The sequence below is a fragment of the Alligator mississippiensis genome, chromosome 1 (assembly GCF_030867095.1).
Source record: "Alligator mississippiensis isolate rAllMis1 chromosome 1, rAllMis1, whole genome shotgun sequence".
Classification (NCBI taxonomy): Eukaryota; Metazoa; Chordata; order Crocodylia; family Alligatoridae; genus Alligator; species Alligator mississippiensis.
The window spans coordinates 196,229,508-196,249,988 of record NC_081824.1 but is presented as its reverse complement, the minus strand read 5'-3'; the positions used below and the strand labels follow the sequence as shown (position 1 = coordinate 196,249,988).

Sequence of the window (20,481 nt, the reverse complement as noted above, 5' to 3'; positions counted from 1 at the left end):
TGTTTGGTGCCACAAAGTGGTGAAACTCTGTACTGCTATAAGAAAGCAGTTTCTATAAGATTTTTGACACTTAACTATGAATTTTGTCCATTTCTCCTATATCAGCAATATAGAAAACACCCTTCATCCTCAGAGTGATTCCTTTATGTAAATGGAATAAGAATATCTGGTTTAAGATGCTTTCCTACTAATTTCAAATTTTGTCTCCAATACAAGTAGAGCTGGCCAGACATTTTTGACAAATCAGATATTCATCAATAAATGCCACTTTATCAAAATCAAAATGGCTTAGAAGAACTTTTGATTAGTAGAAACCTGCTTGGTAGACTACTTGGGAACCTGAACTTCTAGTGTCTGCAGTCTGCCCAGGGTTGGAGAGTTTAGGACTTCCAGACTTTGCCCTATGGAACTAATAGCTTACCTGAAGACTGAGGTTGAGCTAGGAGCCTTGTAGATTGGACAGAGTACATTTTATTTTGGATATGTTGTATCAAAACATTAAAATATATTTCAATATTCCTGCCCAGAGCAGGGGGGGTGGACTCGATCTTTCGAGGTCCCTTCCAGCCTTTAATTTCTATGATTCTATGAAAGGTAGCTTCTGCCTGCCTTTGCTGTTGCTGTATCTGCCGAGAGGGCACAACATAATGCCTCCTGATAGCATGGGCATACACAAGAAAATAAAGGTTGGGCGAGACCTCCCAAAATCATCTAGTTCAACCTCCTTCTCAAAGCAGGACCATCCCCAGCTAGATCATCCCAGACAAGGCTTTGTCTGCCCCCAATTTAAAAATCTGTAGATGGAAATACTGTACTTCTGGTTGGCAGGTAACTGTGGGCAATCTTTGGCACCAAGAACATTTATAGCTGTACTTGCACAGTTGTGACGGGGCCAGGCAATTGGGTTTATCCCTTGGAGCCATGTGAACATGGCTTCATTAATTAGTTCTGCTGAAAGTCAGAGCCAGTTAGCCACGGTCCAGTGCTGCCTGGCCGGGGCCTTGCCAGTTTCAATTTGGGAAATGCCGCGGCCTGCCTTCTGGGCGGGAAGCACTGGAATTGCACTGGCCTGGCCCTGTGCCAACGGTTCGCAATCTTTGGAGGCTCAGGGCAGCCCTCAGAAAAGGCCAGCTTGTAATTTTCACTCATTTTGACTACGGAAAAATACTAGAGCTATTCTTCTGTTGCAAAACAACTCCAAAAGCCCAGAGCAGGGCAGGACACTTTTAACCCTGTGGATTCCTATTTGAAATCTCCAGGTTGACCTTCTGAACCGTGTCTGTGCACCGAGCAGGGCTAACATTGTGGGGCACTCTTGAAAGGCTCGCAGGGTGCACGGTACCCTGCTTGACGCTCAGCACTAGAGTGGCCATTGTAGAGGACATGCTGGGGTTCTGCTACTCTGACCTCTATTGATATACGCCTTTATAGCTTCTAGTTTTCCCTGCAAAAGAGGACATAAAGGCGTCCGGTTTTGTATCAATAGAGGACAACCGGACTGTCCTCTGCGATGTTCACCCTACTCAGCGCCCTCCACTACACCTAGCTCCATTACAGTGGCCACAGTCCCTGACACTGGTGTAACAGGATTGGGGTTCAGGCCCTGGCCGGCAACGGAAGGCTGGGTGGGTCTCAGGTTTTGCAACCTCTTCATTAATATTTCTTTCTTTTTTTTAACCACCATGCTTCTCCAGCACTTTTCACTTAGTCTAAGCATGCCCATGCTGGCAAACAAACTGCCCCTTCCTCTAAGCTACCTGAACAGCACCAGTCTCTTGTCATTGATGGGTGAGGACAAGCCCAGAGGCCCGCCGCCCTTGCCAACGCGTCCCCCATCCGCAGAGTGCACGGACGCCACCCTGCTTAGCTTCCAGCCCGTCCTCTCGCGCGTCTCCGCTCCAAGACCCACCCCTCGTGGCAAAGGGCACCAGCTGCCTCCTGATTGGCGGAGGCGGCTGTCGGTCACTGCCGAGAAGGACCTCCTAAGTCCTGCAAGGTTGGGGACCGCCGCAGCACAGGTCGGGTTCGATTCCCTCCCCCCTCCGAACGCCGCAGGACGCCCCGCCCCCTCCCCCTGCACGTGGGTGCCGTGGGGACACGTGGCCGCGGCGGGAGGCGGCCGGAGCGCGGTGGGTAAGGGTTGCGGAGGGGGGCCCTGGCGGGTTGCACACGCTGCTCTCTGTTGCAGGGCACAGTGCCGTTCTGCTCACCCCTTATTGCCCGTCAAGGCCCTGCGTCACCCCCCATAAGTGAATGTGTGTGCTTCCCTTCGCATCTATTGTACAGCTCCAACCTGATGCTCTGGGCAGCTCGTACCATTTCTTCCTGGTATCAGCCTTGGGGCTGAGGGCACCCCAGTCTTCCCTCCCATCTTCTTTCCCATTTTTCCGTCTTCCCTTCCTGGGAGCTGGGTCCTGTTAAGTGCCAGTGCTTCCTATGCTAGCTGGGAAGCAGCAGAGTCTCTCTTGATCAGGGCTGCTAACCCTCCAGGATTGCCCTGGAGTCTCCAGGAATGAGATATAAATCTCCAGGAGACTGCTGAGAGTCACCTGGGAGAGAAATGATAGGTGGCATTCATTACAAATACGTATTAAATGTTGAATCTGACTTATACAGTAGCCCACTGGGCTTTTAAAATGTAATAGTGATGTGCATGTGCCATCCTCACGTAAAGTCTACACTCCATCATCCGGAACTGATGTACACTAGCACGTGGGCACGTTTGTGTTGTGTGTCACGGGCATGCTGGTGTTCCGGAAACCTGGGATAGATTCAAATAGAGTTGGCAACCCTACTCGCCATGGAAACATGGATTGAGGATTATTTTCCAAAAAATCAATTTTGTATTTACAAACAACAAAAGACAAAAAAAAAATTAATTTTTGCTTGTGTAATTCCTGGAAGAACATGTTTCCTCACCATCTCTAGGTATTGTCCTAACTTGATGTGAACCCAGTGATTACATAAGGTCCATTTCAGCCGAGAACTTCTGTGAATGTTGCTTTTTAAAGGCTATTTCCAAGAAAGAGACTGTTCTTTGGGCAAGTGTCCAAAGTTTGGCTCTGCTAAGCCAAGAGTAGGAGGGGTGCCACCCACTCTCCCATTTCCTCCTCCTGATCCCAGTGAGTAGGGTTCATCCTACCTAGTGCCTGGGGACCTTTGCGTGAAATGCCGTCATTGATCAGGGGCAGTGCCTGGAGTTATTTGCTATCTACATGAAAAGGATTTTTAAAAAAGCTGCCGCAGCATGCTGGATGGCACCTTCATTTGAGGAACTGGAAATGTAGGTGGTGATTGGTTGTAAATGGGATATCGGATCTTTTGCAGGTCAAAAGTTGGAGAGCTTGCCTGACATTGAAGGGAGGACCTTCACTCAGCAGCAGAGAACTCGATTGAGAAAAAGTCTGTGGTGAGCGGAAGCCTTGTGTAAGTTCTCAAGATCTCCCAGCACAAAGGGTGCGAGTCTGCAGAGAAAAAAAAAAGAAGAAATCTACTCGGAGTTAAATTTCTGTTCTTTTTCCCTTAATGACCAAGCCAGCTTTTTTGACAGGACTGCCACAAATTAAGACCCATGATTGCCATTCTGATTCTTTTCCCTATCTGATCTGCTGCTCTGCTTTCTACCCTGTGCTCTACTTTCTATCTGTTTACTTTTTATCTGTTGCTCTGCTTTGGGCTTCCTGCCCTATCTGTCCAGTGCTGCCTGCCTCTTCCCTTATCTGCTGCATGCCATATACAGAGGCTGCCCAGGCTGGTTGTGGCGTGTGTGCCACAGGTTGTCCCCATCCAACCTAACCTAAAAGGTTGCATAACTCTGTTAGAATATAAATGATTCTGTATTCTTTTTAATCTGTGTCACTGGAAAAGTGATTAGAATCTACCCAGGGGAACACTGCCAATTAGTTGTTATGGCAAGGTGTTCGCAGGGATCAGTTGATAATCCAAGTCTCCAAAGTCCAGTTTGTAGACACAGAAGAGGTGTGGCAGAAATGGTGGCAATAGATTCTCCATGCTGCCTTGGTGAATACGCTTGAATTCTGCCTACTCTTTCACCTGTCGAGTTAGTTTACTTGGAAACTTGTAGCTTAACAGCCTGGTAGACTTCATGAAGTGAGTGGCTGTTCACTTGGAGCCAAGACCACCATAGATTGTTTGACATAAACTGCTACTAATGTTGGCTGAGCTCTCAATTTGTGACATGTGAAAAGTCATAAAATCATAGAAAATTAGGGTTGGAAGGGACCTCAGGAGGTCATCTAGTCCAACCCCCTGCTCAAGGCAGGACCAACCATCCCCAACTAGATCATCCCAGCCAAGGCTTTGTCTAGCTGGGTCTTAAAAACCTCAAAGGATGGAGTGTCTCTGGGTAACCTCTTCCAGTGTTTTACTACCCTCCTAGTGAGAAAATTCTTCCTAATATGTAACCTAAACTTCCCTTGCTGCAGCTTGAGACGGTTGCTCCTTGTTCTGTCATCTGCCACCACTGAGAACAGTCTCGCTCCATCCTTTTTTGAACCCCCGTCAGGTAGTTGAAGGCTGCTATTAAATACCCTCTCAGTCTTCTCTTCTCTAGACTAAATAAGCACAGTTCCCTCAGCCTGTCCTCAAGTCATGTCCCCTACCCCCTCACCATTTTTGTTGCCATCCCCTGGACTTTCTCTAATTTATCCACATGGTTTTTGTACTGGGGTGCCCAAAACTAGACACAGTACTCCAGATGTGGCCTTGCCAATGCTGAATAAAGAGGAAAAATCACTTCCCTTGAACTGCTGGCAACACACCTGTCAATGTAGCCCTGTATGCCGTTAGCCTTCTTGGCAACAAGGGCACACTGCTGGCTCGTATTCATCTTATTGTACACTGTAATCCCCAGCTCCTTTTCTGCAGAGCTGCTGCCCAGCCAGTCAGCCCCAGCCTGGACTGGTGCATGGGATTGTTCCATCCTAAGTGCAGAACTTTGCACGTATCTTTGTTGAACCTCATGAGAGTCCTTTGTCTCAATCCTCCAATTTGTCTAGGTTGTTCTGAATCCTAACCCTACCCTCCAGCATATTTAGGTCTTATATCCTATTTACAATCACCTATGTGATTGTAATGCAATTCTATGACGTAGGTCTTATAGCCTATTTACAATCACCTATGTGATTGTAATGCAATTCTATGACGTGCAATTCTGGGCGCCGTACTTCAAGAAGGATGCGGATAACCTGGAGAGGGTCCAGAGAAGGGCCACTCGTATGGTTGGCCTACAGACCAAGCCCTACGAGGAGAGACTAGAGAAACTGGACCTTTTCAGCCTCCGCAAGAGAAGGTTGAGAGGCGACCTTGTGGCTGCCTATAAGTTCATCATGGGGGCACAGAAGGGAATTGGTGAGGATTTATTCACCAAGGCGCCCCTGGGGGTTACAAGAAATAATGGCCACAAGCTAGCAGAGAGCAGATTTAGATTGGACATTAGGAAGAACTTCTTCAAAGTCAGAGTGGCCAAGGTCTGGAACGGGCTCCCAAGGGAGGTGGTGCTCTCCCCTACCCTGGGGGTCTTCAAGAGGAGGTTAGATGAGTATCTAGCTGGGGTCATCTAGACCCAGCACCCTTTTCTGCTTATGCAGGGGGTCGGACTCGATGATCTATTGAGGTCCCTTCCGACCCTAACATCTATGAATCTATGTTTCTACTTTGTAAAATAATTTTTTGCCTCAAATTGTGTGCTTTTTCAGCTTTTTAAAAATCATATTAATACTGGAAAAAAGATACTAAGGTATTAACCTAGTGCTGTTATTGTAAACCCATATGTCTTGATATTGGTAGGATTTGAGACCTTGTCCAGTAGGTTTTGTTTCCCATTTATGTGGGTCAGCCTGGTCTGAAACATTAGTTCAGATAAGATTATGGCCAATTAAAATGTAGCACTTAATTCCTGCTGTCCTAGCAGCTTTTATCGGACTGTCATCCAAGGGCAAAGAGTACTCAGGTGTCATGGTACCACATGCCATATAAACTGTCAGGTAGACAGGTTTTATGTTTTGTCTGTCTTGTACCCTGTCTTTAATTTGCAGCTATGCTGTATCTTGTCGTTTCCATTTTGTGTAATGAAGTCCTACTGAATTTTGTATGAAAAGCCTGGAATTCATGACAGTGACAAAATGACACAGAAGTAAACTTAACATTTCATGTGTCTTGCAAAAATGATTGTGTAGATTAAAATGAGAAACAGACAGCATTAGGAGATTATAAAGAGCAATGCTAGTATCTCAAATTGGATGGTCTGTGGTTTAGTTGTGCTTCTAAGCAGCACTGTTTGAAGGTTTTAAAGTTGTAATACTTTTTTTTAAAGCAGATAATTCACCAAAATGGTTTTAAAGAAGAAAAAAGAAATCCAGGTGGATGCACTTGTTCTTGATCACAAGGAAGTGGAAAGACTTCAGTGTAAGTCTTGTTGTTCTTCTCCACATTTAACTTACATAGTTTTCTTCTTGTAAAATTATTGGAATGGCTATTGAAATAGATTTTTAATGCTTTCTCTCTGAGAGTGTCAAGCTCAAAATTCACTACAAAAAGGTATTAGTCTTCAAACAACTCCTATTTCATTCTTAGTCTAGAGCAGTGGTTCTCAACCTTTGGTACCTTATGTACCCCCTACCGATTGATGTGGCAAAAGTGAAACTGGAAGTCCTACCGTGGCACCGCCGCAAGCTGAGTCTCACTTTTTCCACCATGGCCCAGGGCAAATAAGCCTGTGTGGGGGTTCTTTTCCTATCCCCCAGCATGCTAATGCTGGGGAGTGAAAGCCCCAGCGTACCAGACATGGCGAGACGAGCAGTGCCGGAACTTCCAGCCCAAGCAGACAAAGACCAAAACGCAGCACCCACGTACCTCTTGCCTGTGTCTCGCGTATGTGTACCACGGATTCAGAAACACTGGTCTAGAGCCTTGTGGGTGTTGGTCAGTAGTGTGATTGATGGTCCTAATTACAGATGGATCTTTCAGGAATGTGGTACATATACAAAGAGTTCCCAAGGAGAGAAACATTACTGAAAACTGACTTTTTAGCACTACAGTTAAAAACATGGGGATTACTGACCTGGGTCACATCCAAGGTCCATCTCATCAAATATCACTGTCTTTGAAGGGTTCCAGAACCAGATGCTTTCAAGTTCTATAGAACTTCTTCCATGAACAGATGCAGAATAATCTGTCCTCAACGTTGGGTTTTATTTTGATCTCAGATTAGATTGAGCTCTGAGACCGTGAGGTTTCAAATCCCTTTCAATTTTTTAAAGTTCATTAGATAATTGGACATTCTTTTTACCTATGTAAGTGTCCAATCCCCCTTCAAAAGGCCTGGTTAAGTTTTTGTTGTAGTGAGAAGTTTAGTTTTTGGAAGAGTTTAAAATGGAGAATAAAAGCTCAAAGCTTTGCCTTTTTCTATCACTATTCTTTGACTTTTGGAAAGGAAACAATTTGATATTAACATATCCTTTTAGTTAAAAGCATAAAAATATGTCTTCTCTTCTCCAAAGCCCCTAGGTATAATTTGATGCAGTGCAAGTTGGAAATAAGGAAGTTGGTAAAGTGTGTTCTTCTGTATTTGCAGGGGTTTGGGTTGTAGCTGTGTTGGTCTAAGGACATAGGCACACAAGGTTCCTTCTTCTATATTTGACACTATGTCTTTAATCCAACAAAGAGGAGCATCCAGATGCATCAGTCTAAATGTAGAGTTTTCTAAGTACTGAGGTACATATGACCCGGGGCAGTGAGTCTCAACCAGAGCGATGCAAGATCTTTTTAAGGGTGCTATGGGATGCCTCTTAGGCCCCTGTCATACATTACACATATTATGCAATATACTGGTTAATTTCTCAATAAATTTAGAGTGACCACACACGCAAAGTAAATATCACACCATAAAAATGTACATCCAGCTATAAAAGGAGCCAACCAACTACAAAGTTAGTGCTTGAAAATGTTTAATAAGTTTATAACTTGTTTGTATTCAGCTTTAATTTGAACATGTGACAGGACCCTCGTTATTAGCATTGTTAGGTATGCAAACACCTATATATGATTCACAAGAGAAACCCAAAGATTTAAAATAGTGTTGAATCCATAGGATGTAAAACATTCAGGAACCTGTTGTGGTCTTTCTGAGTTTTTTGTAAAAGAAGAATTGCTCTACCATTTTCCTATAGTCAAAAAATGAGTAAAAGCTGGAATTTTCTGAAGGGTGCCTTGAGTTTAGGCAGGGGGCACCTCACCAAGGCAGCATGGAGCTTGCAGTGGCAAGGAGCTTCTCTGCCTGGCCCCATTCTGTTCTGTTGCACCGGGTCCCACCCACTGGGCTGCAAAGGCCCTGGGGGAGGGCAGCAGGGTGGGAAGCTTACACCTGCCCCTCTCAGATCTGGGGGGCACAGGTCCCCCCTGGCTTTTTGGGAGTGCGTGCAGTGGCGGGGAGCCAGCTCCACCCTTCCCATCCTCCAGACAAGCCACCCATGGCCCCGTCCTGCTCCCTGCCAGGGTCCTGCAGCCATGCATTGCAGCCCTGGGCCCCAAACCCCACGGATCACCTGACTGGGCAGCAGCCCCAGCCCCATCCTGCCCAATTCCCTCCCTATGGGGGCCTCAATTCCTGCCCCCGCCAGACTTACCTGTGGAAGCTGCTCTCCAGAATGCCTGTCAGCCATGTACATGCACATGGCGCCCCCTGCCTGACTGCTCTCCTTCCACTCCCCTCAGCCGCTTGCAGACTGGAACTCTGCAAAAGAGCAAAATTTGTGTGTTTCTTTGCTAAAATGAAAAATCTGCATTTTTCTTGGGTGAAAGGGAAAATCTGGGATTTTTTTTTCATATTCTGCCCCATTTTTCCCCCATTTTTCCATGGGAAATGGAAAACCCATTTCCATCCTGCCACTGCCCCTCCCTTTCTTTCTCAATTTTTTTCGGGGGGGGGGGGAGGGGGGAGCCTTTAATTAGAGTACCTCCAAGCGCCACTCTAATTAAAGCTCCTGGAACATCACATGTTTCAGTGTCCCTGTGCACTCCCACCGCTATTTTTCAGCGTGGGGACAGTGATACACGTGATGCTGGAATCTGTTGGAGCACAGTAATTACCACGCTCCGGCAGACTGGATTAATTGAGTCTACTATTATGAACTGTAATTACAGCACATTGGAGCAGCCTCAATGCATGTGTATAGGCATTTTGAGACGCTAGGGGTTCTAAAATAGGCTCTGATACGAGTTACTCTGCATATTTTTTTAAAATAAGATCTAAGAGAGCTTCTGGTTCCATTTGCTTTTTCTTTATGCACTAGATTTTGTCAAGTTGAGTTTTTCTTTTTTGGTCAAGCTTGATAATTTTCTTATAAAGGTTACATAAACTTGAATTTCTGTATGTGCTTTCAGGATTATATCTTTATATCTTGTAAAATGCATTTGTTCAGGTAGATTCTTAAATGGATGTAGATTATTTTACAATATAACAATGGACTGCTGTTGGGTTAAATGTTTGTCCATTTTATTCAGTGCGGTTGCTTTTACACTAAAGAATTGGTTGCCTATTAATTAAGATCTGTACAGTCCACTGGACAGATTGTAGACTTTTACATGTTAAGTGGTGTTAGTGATGATTACGATGCGAGAAGATTTAGTGCAGGAAAATAAAGGATAAAGCAATAGCTATATAAATGTTCGTATTTTTTTTGTTCAGAGATTTTCTTTAATTCTTTAAAGTCCTAATATAGATATCTTATCTTTCTCAAATGAAACATAGCATTCGTAGATGCTGAAAAGCAAAATCTGGCTTCTCTACTGTTGCACTGTGTACAGTTGCCTGATGGCATCCAGCAAATTCAGTGTATTAAGCAGGTAAGACTTTACTAGCATTGATTACTGGTAAATATGTTACTGACAGTATATGATGATATCTGGGCAGATCTTTCAGCTGCTTAATGACAAAACTGTTTTTAGTAAGTAACATTTTATTCATTGGGGCAAATTGATAAGAAATAAGTAATTCGCCAGATGCATTATAATTTGTTATACCTTGGCCCCTGGCCGATGTTATACATAAGGTTAACCAGTTAATTAAGTCTTAAATAGTAACCTGGTCACACGTTCAGGCAATTATTGGCACTGTAAAACAGAAAATAAGTCACACAATCCACAAGATGGGTGCAATAATTTTGCAGCTGGTTTTCATCATGGTTTAAATTGAATATGTGGCAGTGTCACTCCAATATAGCTTGATGCCATCTGCATGGCAAAGTTCTGAAATGGGTCCCAATGCAGTCCTGGGGCTGGAATCCACAGTAAGCTGGCCCCAAGACAGCACCAAGATTGTCCAACTGGTTCCAGAGGGGTCCCAGGGCTGAGACTGATAATCAGCTGATTGATCCAAACCCTGGGACTGTGCTGGTTAACTGGGTACCTGGCCTTCTATTTGCCACTGCAGAGGGAGCCTGGGATCATGATCTTGGGTTCCCCTTGCATTGGCAAGCAGTATGACATAATTGGGGTCTAATTACTGATCGCAGAATTGTGTCCTGCCGTATACATGTGGCATGCATGGCAGGAGGCACCGTTGTTGGAATAGTATGCCATTAAGTGAATGTATGCCAGAGGCCTTGTTTTTCCTGATGCTAAGTACTCTTAGCCCTTGTTTATTTCAGAGAGTGCCCTGGGTTCACAGCACTTTTGGGAAACTGGTAATGCCATGTCTCTGCCAAAGAAAAGGAAAAGATGCAAATCAGAAAACATTTTTGAATTTTTAATGTTTGAAACTTGCATGGTGGGGGAGGGAACAAGGCATGTGCATTTGATCTTTTTATTTTTATTTGATACCATTTTTTCATTAAAGGGAAGTTAGTTGTTGTAATGTCTGAGGAGACAGTTTGAGTTTATTTAAATTTTGATGTTCTGTTTTTTTTATTTCAGATTGTGCCTTTACTGAAGAAGATGGATGTAAACTCTTCATGTAATCCCATGGTTAAAAGCTGTTTGGATATTTTAGGAATAATTTATTTTTCACTGAGCACAAAAAATCCTTTGAAAAAGGTGTTGGCCAGGTAAATTGGAAAAACTGAAAACAGGTTTTCCTGTTTATCTAAAATTCTGATGTTACAGATTATTTCATGACTCTTTTGAGTATATTATTTCATCATAAGAACTGACATTCCTTATTACTTTAACAAGGATGTGTGTATTGGGTTTTGTTCCTTAAAATTAATTGGCTTCTATAGAAAAATTTCATTTCTATTGATAGTTAAAATATGATTTATTTTTTGAGCACATAATGTCTTTGATATGCAGTGGCACACGTCTATTTCATGGCTTGAAATGGTGGAAAGTGAATATAAAGAATTAATATAATTGATAGAAATTGCATATACATTAAAATATAATTAAAATAAATGGAATTGAGTTAGACTATACAAAATATTTCCATGGTCAAAGACAAAACTTTATACCTAGATGGAATGCCAATATTCATACTATACTTAGGTGCCACTCTTGCATGAGTTTTGGTAATTAATATAGCTTTAATGGGTTTGAGATCAGTTTATAACTGATTTAATTTCATGCACCCTATTGTTATCCCTCACATTATTGAGCTCAGGTTCCTGCATGGAGCTATATACAATCCTATTGATATTTGGGATTTGCAGAATTGGAAGTTGAGGGTGATTGATTCCTGCCATGCTGGGATGTGTAGCCAGATCTGGGGTCACTTGGGGATCGAGGTACCGATTGGGGTCAGGAGGAGTGAGCATAACAATCCAGGTCAGGAAACCAAGTCATTCTGAGAATGGGGTCTAGGAATTGGCTGAGTTAGGAAGCCAGGAGGTCAAAGGGGGAAGCAGAGTTGGAGAGCAAACCAGGTCAAGAAAAGTAGGGTATTTATACACATACCTTTTAGTTCTCAGATGTGCTGGAGATCTGACTCTTCGGAGGAGACTTGATTAATTGAGTCTGCTTCACATGGGAGCTGACACACGTGGTGCTGCATCACTTGCAGTTACACAAGTGACAAAATGCGTGCGCGTCAGCATGGAGAAAATGGCGGTGGTACACTTTTGACCTAAAACACCTTTGAGCTGTTTTAGTTCAAAAGCGCACCACTGCCGTGTTCCACAACCACTTTCAAAAGCACCACCACTTTCAAAAGCGCCTGGCGCTGCAGCGTTTGCATATGTGCAAATGCACTGAGAGATTGAGCAGAGAGCAAGCTGGAGGGAACAGCAAAGCAGTCTTAGGTCAGGTTGAAGCCTGTTACCTGGACACAGCCTGTTCCTGTATAGGGGTTTATATGGGGGAAGTGGAGGGTTAGCTGACCCTGACCAGCCTCTATGGTAACAGAGTGGGTAGATCTTGCTGGAGGCTTCAAGACAGCCCTTCCCAGTTTGAGTGGTCAGCTATGGGGTGGCAGGCCTGGACAAGTGGCTGTGTTGGCCCCTGGTTCAAGGCTGTAGCCTGACAGTTGTTTAGTGAAATGTGCATTGATTGATCCAGGCTCAAGCAAGCAGAGAAATGTAGCTGTGCATATCTTTTTTTAGTATCTGGGGTAACTAGATGCGTGGGCCTGAAGTGTTATGCAGCCTGATCTCTCATTGGTGTTATTTAGGAATTACAAGGTGGGTCTCATTTCTGGTTGAATGACAGTGCTTGGCATATGGAATTGATGCAGCAGTGACCTAATGGAAAAAAGAAATCTAGATGAAGTCCTGGCTTCATTGAAATAATTGGAATTGCCATTAACTTAAGTTGGTATTTCGCCTTGTAGATCCATGGTGGGGAAGGGGCAAGAGTAATAGTAGGGAGCAAGAAGTTCAAGGATCCACTGGAAATAGCAGGCTCAGAAGTTTGTGTTGGGACATATGCATCTGAAATATCAAGAATTCAAAAATTGGGCTCTTTAAACAGCAAAGAACGTATAGATGGACACTACTTTTAGGTGTCTGTTGTCTTGGGATATAGGTAGATGTGACAATTGCATTATTTGTCAAAGGATACTGGTACAAGCTGGATGCAGTGTTGTATCTGCATGATTATGTACAATACAAGAGTAGTGAAATGGCTCCCTCATTAAGCCTGATTTATTCATGGCCCATTAGGCTGATTTAAGCTGATTTAAGCTAACTTGTATTGCTGCAGGACCATGCAGATCTAAAATTTGGAGTGTAAGAACAGTCCTGAGCAGCAGCAGCTCCTCTTGCCTTGTTAGATCAGCTAAAATGTGCATTTAGTTTTGATCTCCCCTGGATGATATTTACAATACTTCATGAGAACAGTGAAGTACTGCAAAGTATTGATTTGGATTCATTTTAAAAGCATTGAAGAAAAACAAGTAAATGTGGTGGGGAAGTACCTTAGGTAAACAGGACTGGAGCTCAAGTTTGATATACACTTGTTTTGCTTCCTTTACTTTTTATTTATTTATTTACTTTCTTTTGAATTTGCTCATATTAAAGACTCTAGAGCAGTGGCTGAATCTTGGCTTAGAACAACTCAGTTTCAGTCCAATATTGGGTGGAGAGCTTTGGCAGTGTGTTGGTTACAAATTTTTTTTTTGCCTGTTCCGATGTAAGGACCAGGTTGTAGAGGGGTGTGACCAGGCTAGGCACCTGAAAGCTGCCACGTGCATGGAGAAACAATGGCATTGGTGTTGCTCCCAGGTGCCTAGCCCTGGTGCAGCTCCTCACCACTGTTCTGTAGTGTGGACAAAGCCCCTGCAGCCCCACACTGCCAAAGTGCCCCAGCTCTGCGGGCTGGATGGAGTGGCTCCACGCCTAGATTTTCAAATTGAAAACATTGAATTTGTTTTCTAGAGACCAGCCAAATTTTTAGTGGTTTTGTTTGAGTTTTAAAAACTGTTCCTTTCCATTTTGAGAAACATTACGCCAAGTTTAGCATAGGGGAAAAGAATTTTTGGCCAGTTGAAGCCATGATTTGGGCTGGTAATGAGAAAGCTAGCAGTCATGCAGTCGAAGTAGAATGTGTAATTGTGAATAAAATATTTTATTAGATTTAAATTAATAAAGTTAAGTAGGTCATTGTCATGGAAAGTAAATATTATGGAGTGCAGTGAATTCAAAGTAAGGAAACAAAGGTAGGGCTTAATCTAGTGGGTCTGTGTTCCAGTGCAGCCTCATGGTATTTGATAAAACTATTTTTTTAAGGGCATATTACAGAACAGTCAGAAATAAGGTATTAAGGCTGGCAGGTACTAAATATTTTGGGTTTAATATCCTGGATCCCAGCATGTAATGTTAAAACTGTGCCAGGTTTTCCTCGACAATGCTGAGTGGCCTGTCTCAGGATGTTTAATTTATGTATGTAAATTTATTCATTTTACTTTCCAAGAGGGTGACGGAAGTTTGAGAATGCTGACCCTTTTGATATGTTGAAATAATAGTTCCATGGGTAGTTCTTATCCAATACAGTATTGTTCTAATTTGTTCTTTGGACATCATAGAGCACATAATGACAAAAAGCTGTGTTTCTGGAGAAGTTAAAATGTTTCCTTATTTCTTTTTTCTGTTGCCCAATAATTGTTAAATAACAGCTTGTACACAAGTGAGTTCAAGTTCACAAAGGCTTATGCTCTCTATATAAAGTTTATGAGGTGCATATCTAGCATGTCATATATCATTCTGTAGACATTGTTTTGTGGTTAATTGGTGTTTTTTTGGGAACACTTGCATGTGAAACAAAGATGAATATTCTTCTTCTTCTCTGTCATTTACCTGATGAGTAGTACTTCAAATGATTCCAGCAGATGATTCTCCTTGTTTGAGAAAAATCTGCTGTGTAAGCTGGATGCTCCTTTATTTTTAAGAACAGTATTACAGAAAAGGCAAACATGATGTTAACAAATGGCACTGAACAAATAAACCATGGCTTTGCACAATCCAAAAGCATTCCCTGGGAACAAGCAAAAGGGTGGATTGTTGCACCCTTTGGGAACTGGACAAAGAGACTAGGAAACTGAGTTTGACCTAGTGGTGTATCCAAGAAGTTTTTCCTTCATGTGGGAAGTAGGACACAGAGGCTGCTGACAGACGCAAAAAAAAACCAGCAGGGCTTTACCAGAAGAGGCAGTGCATTAGTTCAGCTTGGCTCCACAGCATCTGTATAGATTGGGCACTTCAGTGGGGCTTTTTTGGCGCTTTTATCTAATGGCTGTTTTAATCGGCTATTAGATAACAGTGCCAAAAAAGTCCTGCTGAAGCGCCAGATCTATACAGATGTTGGGTGAGCTGGGTTTAACTACTGTGATGCCTAGTGTGCCTCTTCTGGGCATGCTCTGGGCCCAGTGTGGGGGCTGTCTCGGCCGGGCTGAGCTGACTCGAGGTGATTTAGAAACTGCTCGTTCGTCAGGGCGGGCTGGTGAATAGAGAGGCTGACAAGGCTTAATGGTTGCAAAAAACTTTACTTACGTCGCGGGTGGCTGCGACGGAAACGGTTCGGTCGTCTGGACAACAATGTGAGTTGCTCCAGCTGGCGAGGCCAATGCCAGTAAATCCGTCCGTAACTCAAGCCGGCGGGAAAAGGGTACGTCTGGGATTGCGTTCGGCGACGGGAAGAAGGATCGATAGGTGATCAGTCTATCGACCAGCTAGCCGCAAGTCGGATCTCTTTCGAGGCACTCTGCAGTGTGCTCAAAGCTCTTTGACTTGGGCGGAAGTCGCGCTAGTTTTTAAACGGCCAGCAAGCCAATTACCGGCCGCCACGTGTGAATAATTTAGCACTAGCCAATAGCGGGACACAAATTTACATCCGAATGATGGGAACTCTTTGCATCGTGCACTTCTGTGCTGCAAAGAGAATGCATCCTGCAAAGACAGCTGCAAAGTGGTGGGAACTCTCTCCTGCACGCGGGTTCTTTATGCAGCAAAAACCCTCGCTGTGCAAGAGGCTCTCGTGTCAAGAAAATTCCATAGTGCCGAGGCACCAAACTCACTGGGTTATGACAGGGGCATGCTGAGTTTAAAGTAAAGCACTATTTAATTTTAATTTTTTTAAACCTGTGAGCAGGAGATGTGATCAACCTTATGTCAAGCTTATGGCCTGCAGAGCTGTGTCATGTGGCTTGCGGGGCAGGCAGGGGTGAGGCCTGTCATGGAAATCTGGGGGCCCTGAGTCCTGTTGTCAGTGCATGTTGGGAGCAGGGGGTGAGTGATGGCTGCTTAACTCGTGTTGTAGCCCCAATGCTGCATCTGGATGTGGCCCATGAGGACCCCTACAGTCTCGAACTGGCCCATGGGGCGTGTGAGTTTGATATTCTAGCTCAACTCCTTGTGGAGCTGTAGGAGAAGGGAATGACCTGTGGTGTAGATATTTGAGTGGATGGTAGGTTCGCACATGCTCTAATAAGTTAAATCCTTTTGTGTCATCTGTTCAAAGACATTAATTTACAGTCTGTATCCACAATTGGTGAAGATGGGGGTTGGAGAAGGCTAGGTCCATAGCTAAGTGTCTGATTGCATCTGTCCTCAAAGTACAAAAGAAAAATACCATGTGAAAGCTCCTTTGCTGGAATACTATCATGATTGTGGATAGTGTGATAAGAGGATTAGTAGTCCTAGCCTTTTCTCTTTAATTTCCCTTATACTGAGAAAAGTGCTGGATCCAGAGACCCTTCTCGCAGCCTGAAGTTTGCAGGCCTTTTGTTTTTGCCTCTGGATGTATTTTATAACAGGCCTCATGTCAGAAGAAATGCAGTGCCACCTTAAAGAGCTTAAGTAATTATGTTGAATTAAAAAAAAAATACCTGTAAGAATATTCTGTGTTGTATAAAAATACATCTAGAGAAACCTCCCTAGACAGTTCTTCAGCAGTCTGTAATTATCCAATTAATCAAGATTGGAATTAAGCTCTGGAAGTACAGTAATATTGTGGAACATGATAAAGGACCTGATTCCACAGTTCTTAACAGAGGAAATTCCTTCTTGCTCTCCAGAGTAAAGACTTGAAGGATCAGACACTCTAGAGTACACTTTATGAATGAAGCTTTTAAGACCAGTATGCTGTACGTTGTTTTCCTTGTTTGTTTTACTGTATAAGAGAGGTAAATTTGCTTAATATTTTGGATGAAGACACTAAGGGAAATGTTTGGAGGAGAAAGCCTAGTGGGTTTGGTTTCCTTTGATGTTTTTCAAATGGCTTACAACCAAAAACACTTTCACATCTTCTGTAGTGTTTCACACTTGTGTATGATAAGTAACTATATAGAGTACTTGCTCAGGGCAGACTTCGATGTTGAGCTATTCTTAGATGTACTTTAATGAAAGTAAGGGTATGGTTGGCATCATATAATACACATATGTGACTAGCATTCTGCTTAAGGAGATTATAGTTTATACTTGTGCAAGGGCCTGTCTTCATGGCTTTTGATTGCAGGATAAACGGTAAGTTTGTCACTAAACCAGCAATTTTGTTTGCAGCAATCTGATGATACTCTTTGTGTTGTAGTTCACTAAATGGCCTTCCGGAACCATTTATGACAGAAGCTGTGCAGAGTTTCATTTGCTGCCTTAAAAAAGAACTAGAAACTACAGACATATACTCATACAGAAAAGTTTTGGACAGTCTTGCTTCCTGTATGGAGAACTTCAGTCTAGGTATGTTTATAGTTTGAATGTAGTTGTATTTTGAAGCTAACTGTTGCTTCTAAGAGTTTTGGTTTCCCCTTTACCTTTTTTTTCAGTCAGTTCATTAGGAATGACTTTCTCCTTCTCTTCTGATGTAGTGTCATTGAAATGTACTTTCTCTCCACATAGGTAAAGCAGGTGTTAACAGCTTATTCAAAGAAGGTATGGTCATGTTATTTATTTAGTAGATATAATAAAATGAATGTGTTTGTATATCTTGGGAATGGCATAAGGCAGGCATAAAGTGTTAGAATGTGGCAGATATGGTTTCAGTTTTAAGACTAGCTGAAAGCAGTGTGCATAAGCCTCACTCTGACTTTTTTTGGAAAACTACAAGCCAACAGTGGCCACGTCTACACGAGACGCTGACTACGCAATTATTACTGCTCAGTCATTTAATACTTGCATAACCAAGTACTAAATGATTGTGTAGTAACCGGTGTTACTGTGCAGTAGCGTCCCTCCATGGTTTCCGGGTAAAACTGACTTCACAGTAGCTCGTTACTATTGTGCAGTAGCTCGTTAGTATTGCATCACAGTTAGTGCCCCACAATGCTACTGTGCAGTAAGGGTCTCATGTAGTTGCAGCCAGTGAAAACAATTTTTAAACAACTCTAATTAGTTAACAGGTGTAGTGAGAATCATTTCTATTAGGGTGTTTCTCCACGCTAATGTTTGACACAGTGGTTTCTCATGGTTTTCCTACCTGGGTGCATCTTCCATTTTTAGGCTACTTTGATGTGTTGCTGTTGCTGTTAGAACCTTCTTGAATCTGTATTTACTGTATTTACTGTATTTACTTGAAACTGATTTGCCCCTAAATTTAAGATAACCCCACAATAATTAGATTCTGTATATAGAATATTTATAAATTTGGTATAATTTTCCAGGTATAGAATCTAATTATTGGAGGGTTCTCTTAAATCCATCTCCTTCCCACTGATAGAGCAGAGAAAGCAGTGGCTGGGGCATTAGGTGACTGGGACAGTGGGGGGTCAGGTTTCTGCTTCTTTACCTCCTTCCTCTCCCTTCCCATCCTCCCCTTACTGTCAGATTGAGAAGTCCTGAAAACCATCACCTGTGGTTAGCTTCAGTTCAGCTTCTCAGTGGAATCTGAGACCAGGGTATGTTAACTTGGCTTAGGGTGGCACTGCAAATACTCAAGCTGGTACTGCATGTGCTAGCTCTGGAATTGGAAGCAGAAAAGTCATGTTAGCAAGGTTACACAAAGATTAAGTAGCTGTGCTTGGAGCAGGACTTGCTAACCCAAGCACAGTCTCACTGGCATCTCTAGAGCTAACTGTCGTAAAAAATCTCTATGGCACTGCCTTTTTCCAAATAGATATAGGTAAGCAAGCTAGTGTGTTCACAGCTAGCTTGGGGTATGTCAGCATGGTAGTGCACTATGCCATGTTAAACATCCCATTAGCATCTTGTTTGATTAGGCACTTATGGAGATGAAAGGTCAGTTTAAGGCCAGAAGGGTTGGAAGACCCAAGTTATTTCAGATTGTGTTTGGATGAGATCTTTTCCTCTGGCATGCTGCAGATTCCTTGGAACCATTTCTTTAATTTCTTTAACTAGCGCAGGGGTTACACAGACCTGGAAAATTACACATTCCACATGACCTCTTTTTGACCCTCTTTTTAAACACAGCTCTTATGAGACTGTTCTGAAGTTCAAACTTGATTGATTTGTTTTTGCTGGTAATGTTGCTTTAATTTGGCAGGTCATTTTTTGTAATACATGTATATTTGTAACCGATTTAAATTAAGCTTTCCTTTGTTTAAAAACAGAATGAAATGCTAATATTTTGTTCTTTAAACTATTTTTTCTTAATTGCTTTTGACAGTTCTTCAGTTTCTGCAGAAGTCTTTAATTGAAATTCAGGAAGAAAACAGGCAAGTGACATTAAATGTAAGATATATTTAACCATTTCAATTTCACTGTCTGTGAAAGACAGTTGGGTGCAAACATTTCTTTTAGTAACAATACATGCATTAACAATGGAGAAGTCACAGTGATAAAGTTAATATGCATAGAACTATGCCTTTTTAATGAGTAATGAGTTTCTTATCCCATCATGCAATATGCTGGACTTTAAAAAAAAGAGATGGTGGAGGCAGATAACCTAAGATGTATCGAAGTTGCTAATTTGAAGGAAAACTTTGTATGTTGTAGATTATTAAATCATGGTATTGGGGCTGAACTTTATAGTACGTAAGAATATTTGAATCAAGCTATACAGAGAATACACCTAGTGATTGCTTTCTGCTTTTCCTATGAGATTTTTTTTAACTTAGTTTTGATAGGTTTTTACACCAGGTTCATTACTGTAGTATCTGGATGCCTTCCAGTACTGCATTAAGCAACATGACAAGAATGCTGCATACTCTTTCCCAGGAAGATGTTTTGTTTTTTAATATAAGTATGACTATACAGTTGTTAGAGGAGGCAAAGTCATAGAAATGTACTCTGCACTTGGGGTAGCAACTACTGAACATCCTGATAGTTCGATACCCCTTACTTGTGGGGTGTATGCCTGTGTGTTTATTCTACAATGGGTGCATCTACACGTGCAGGTAGGACACAGAATAAACTCCGGCGCAGTTTGTGCCAGAATTAGCAGCTCCTTGGCACAGTTTATATACCTGTGCCCGGGACCACAGCAGTTTGAACTGGGGTGAAGCAGCCCTGGGCTGGCAGCAGGCTCAGGGGATCAGCCCTGGATTCTGGGTCATGACTTCAGGTGGCTTTGGGGCTGGCTGGGCCATGAGAGTGCCCAAAGAGTGCTGTGTGGCTAGGAGACAGTAGAATTTGTCCATTTGTTTTT

The 20,481-nt window shown here is 42.8% G+C and overlaps 1 protein-coding gene across 7 annotated transcripts in view; it reads left to right on the top strand.

Moving 5' to 3' along the window:
- Positions 1–1,970: 1,970 nt before the first annotated feature.
- THADA (THADA armadillo repeat containing) overlaps positions 1,971–20,481 on the top strand; it is a 290,497-nt gene continuing 271,986 nt past the window's right edge. For 3 of the 7 annotated variants that reach the window (XR_009457443.1, XM_059718572.1, XM_059718574.1), the window contains exons 1-8: positions 2,044–2,129; positions 3,328–3,426; positions 6,335–6,426; positions 9,770–9,864; positions 10,933–11,063; positions 17,470–17,618; positions 17,778–17,810; positions 19,501–19,549. Coding sequence is in view for 6 of the 7 variants with exons in the window: in XM_059718572.1 (XP_059574555.1) it covers positions 6,351–6,426; positions 9,770–9,864; positions 10,933–11,063; positions 17,470–17,618; positions 17,778–17,810; positions 19,501–19,549 (533 nt within the window). In the remaining variant the exon portion in view is untranslated. Of the gene's footprint in view, positions 2,019–2,042; positions 2,130–3,327; positions 3,427–6,334; positions 6,427–9,769; positions 9,865–10,932; positions 11,064–17,469; positions 17,619–17,777; positions 17,811–19,500; positions 19,550–20,481 lie in introns of those variants that run through there. The other 4 variants (XM_019483252.2, XM_059718577.1, XM_059718568.1 and 1 more) reach the window with 4 other exon arrangements.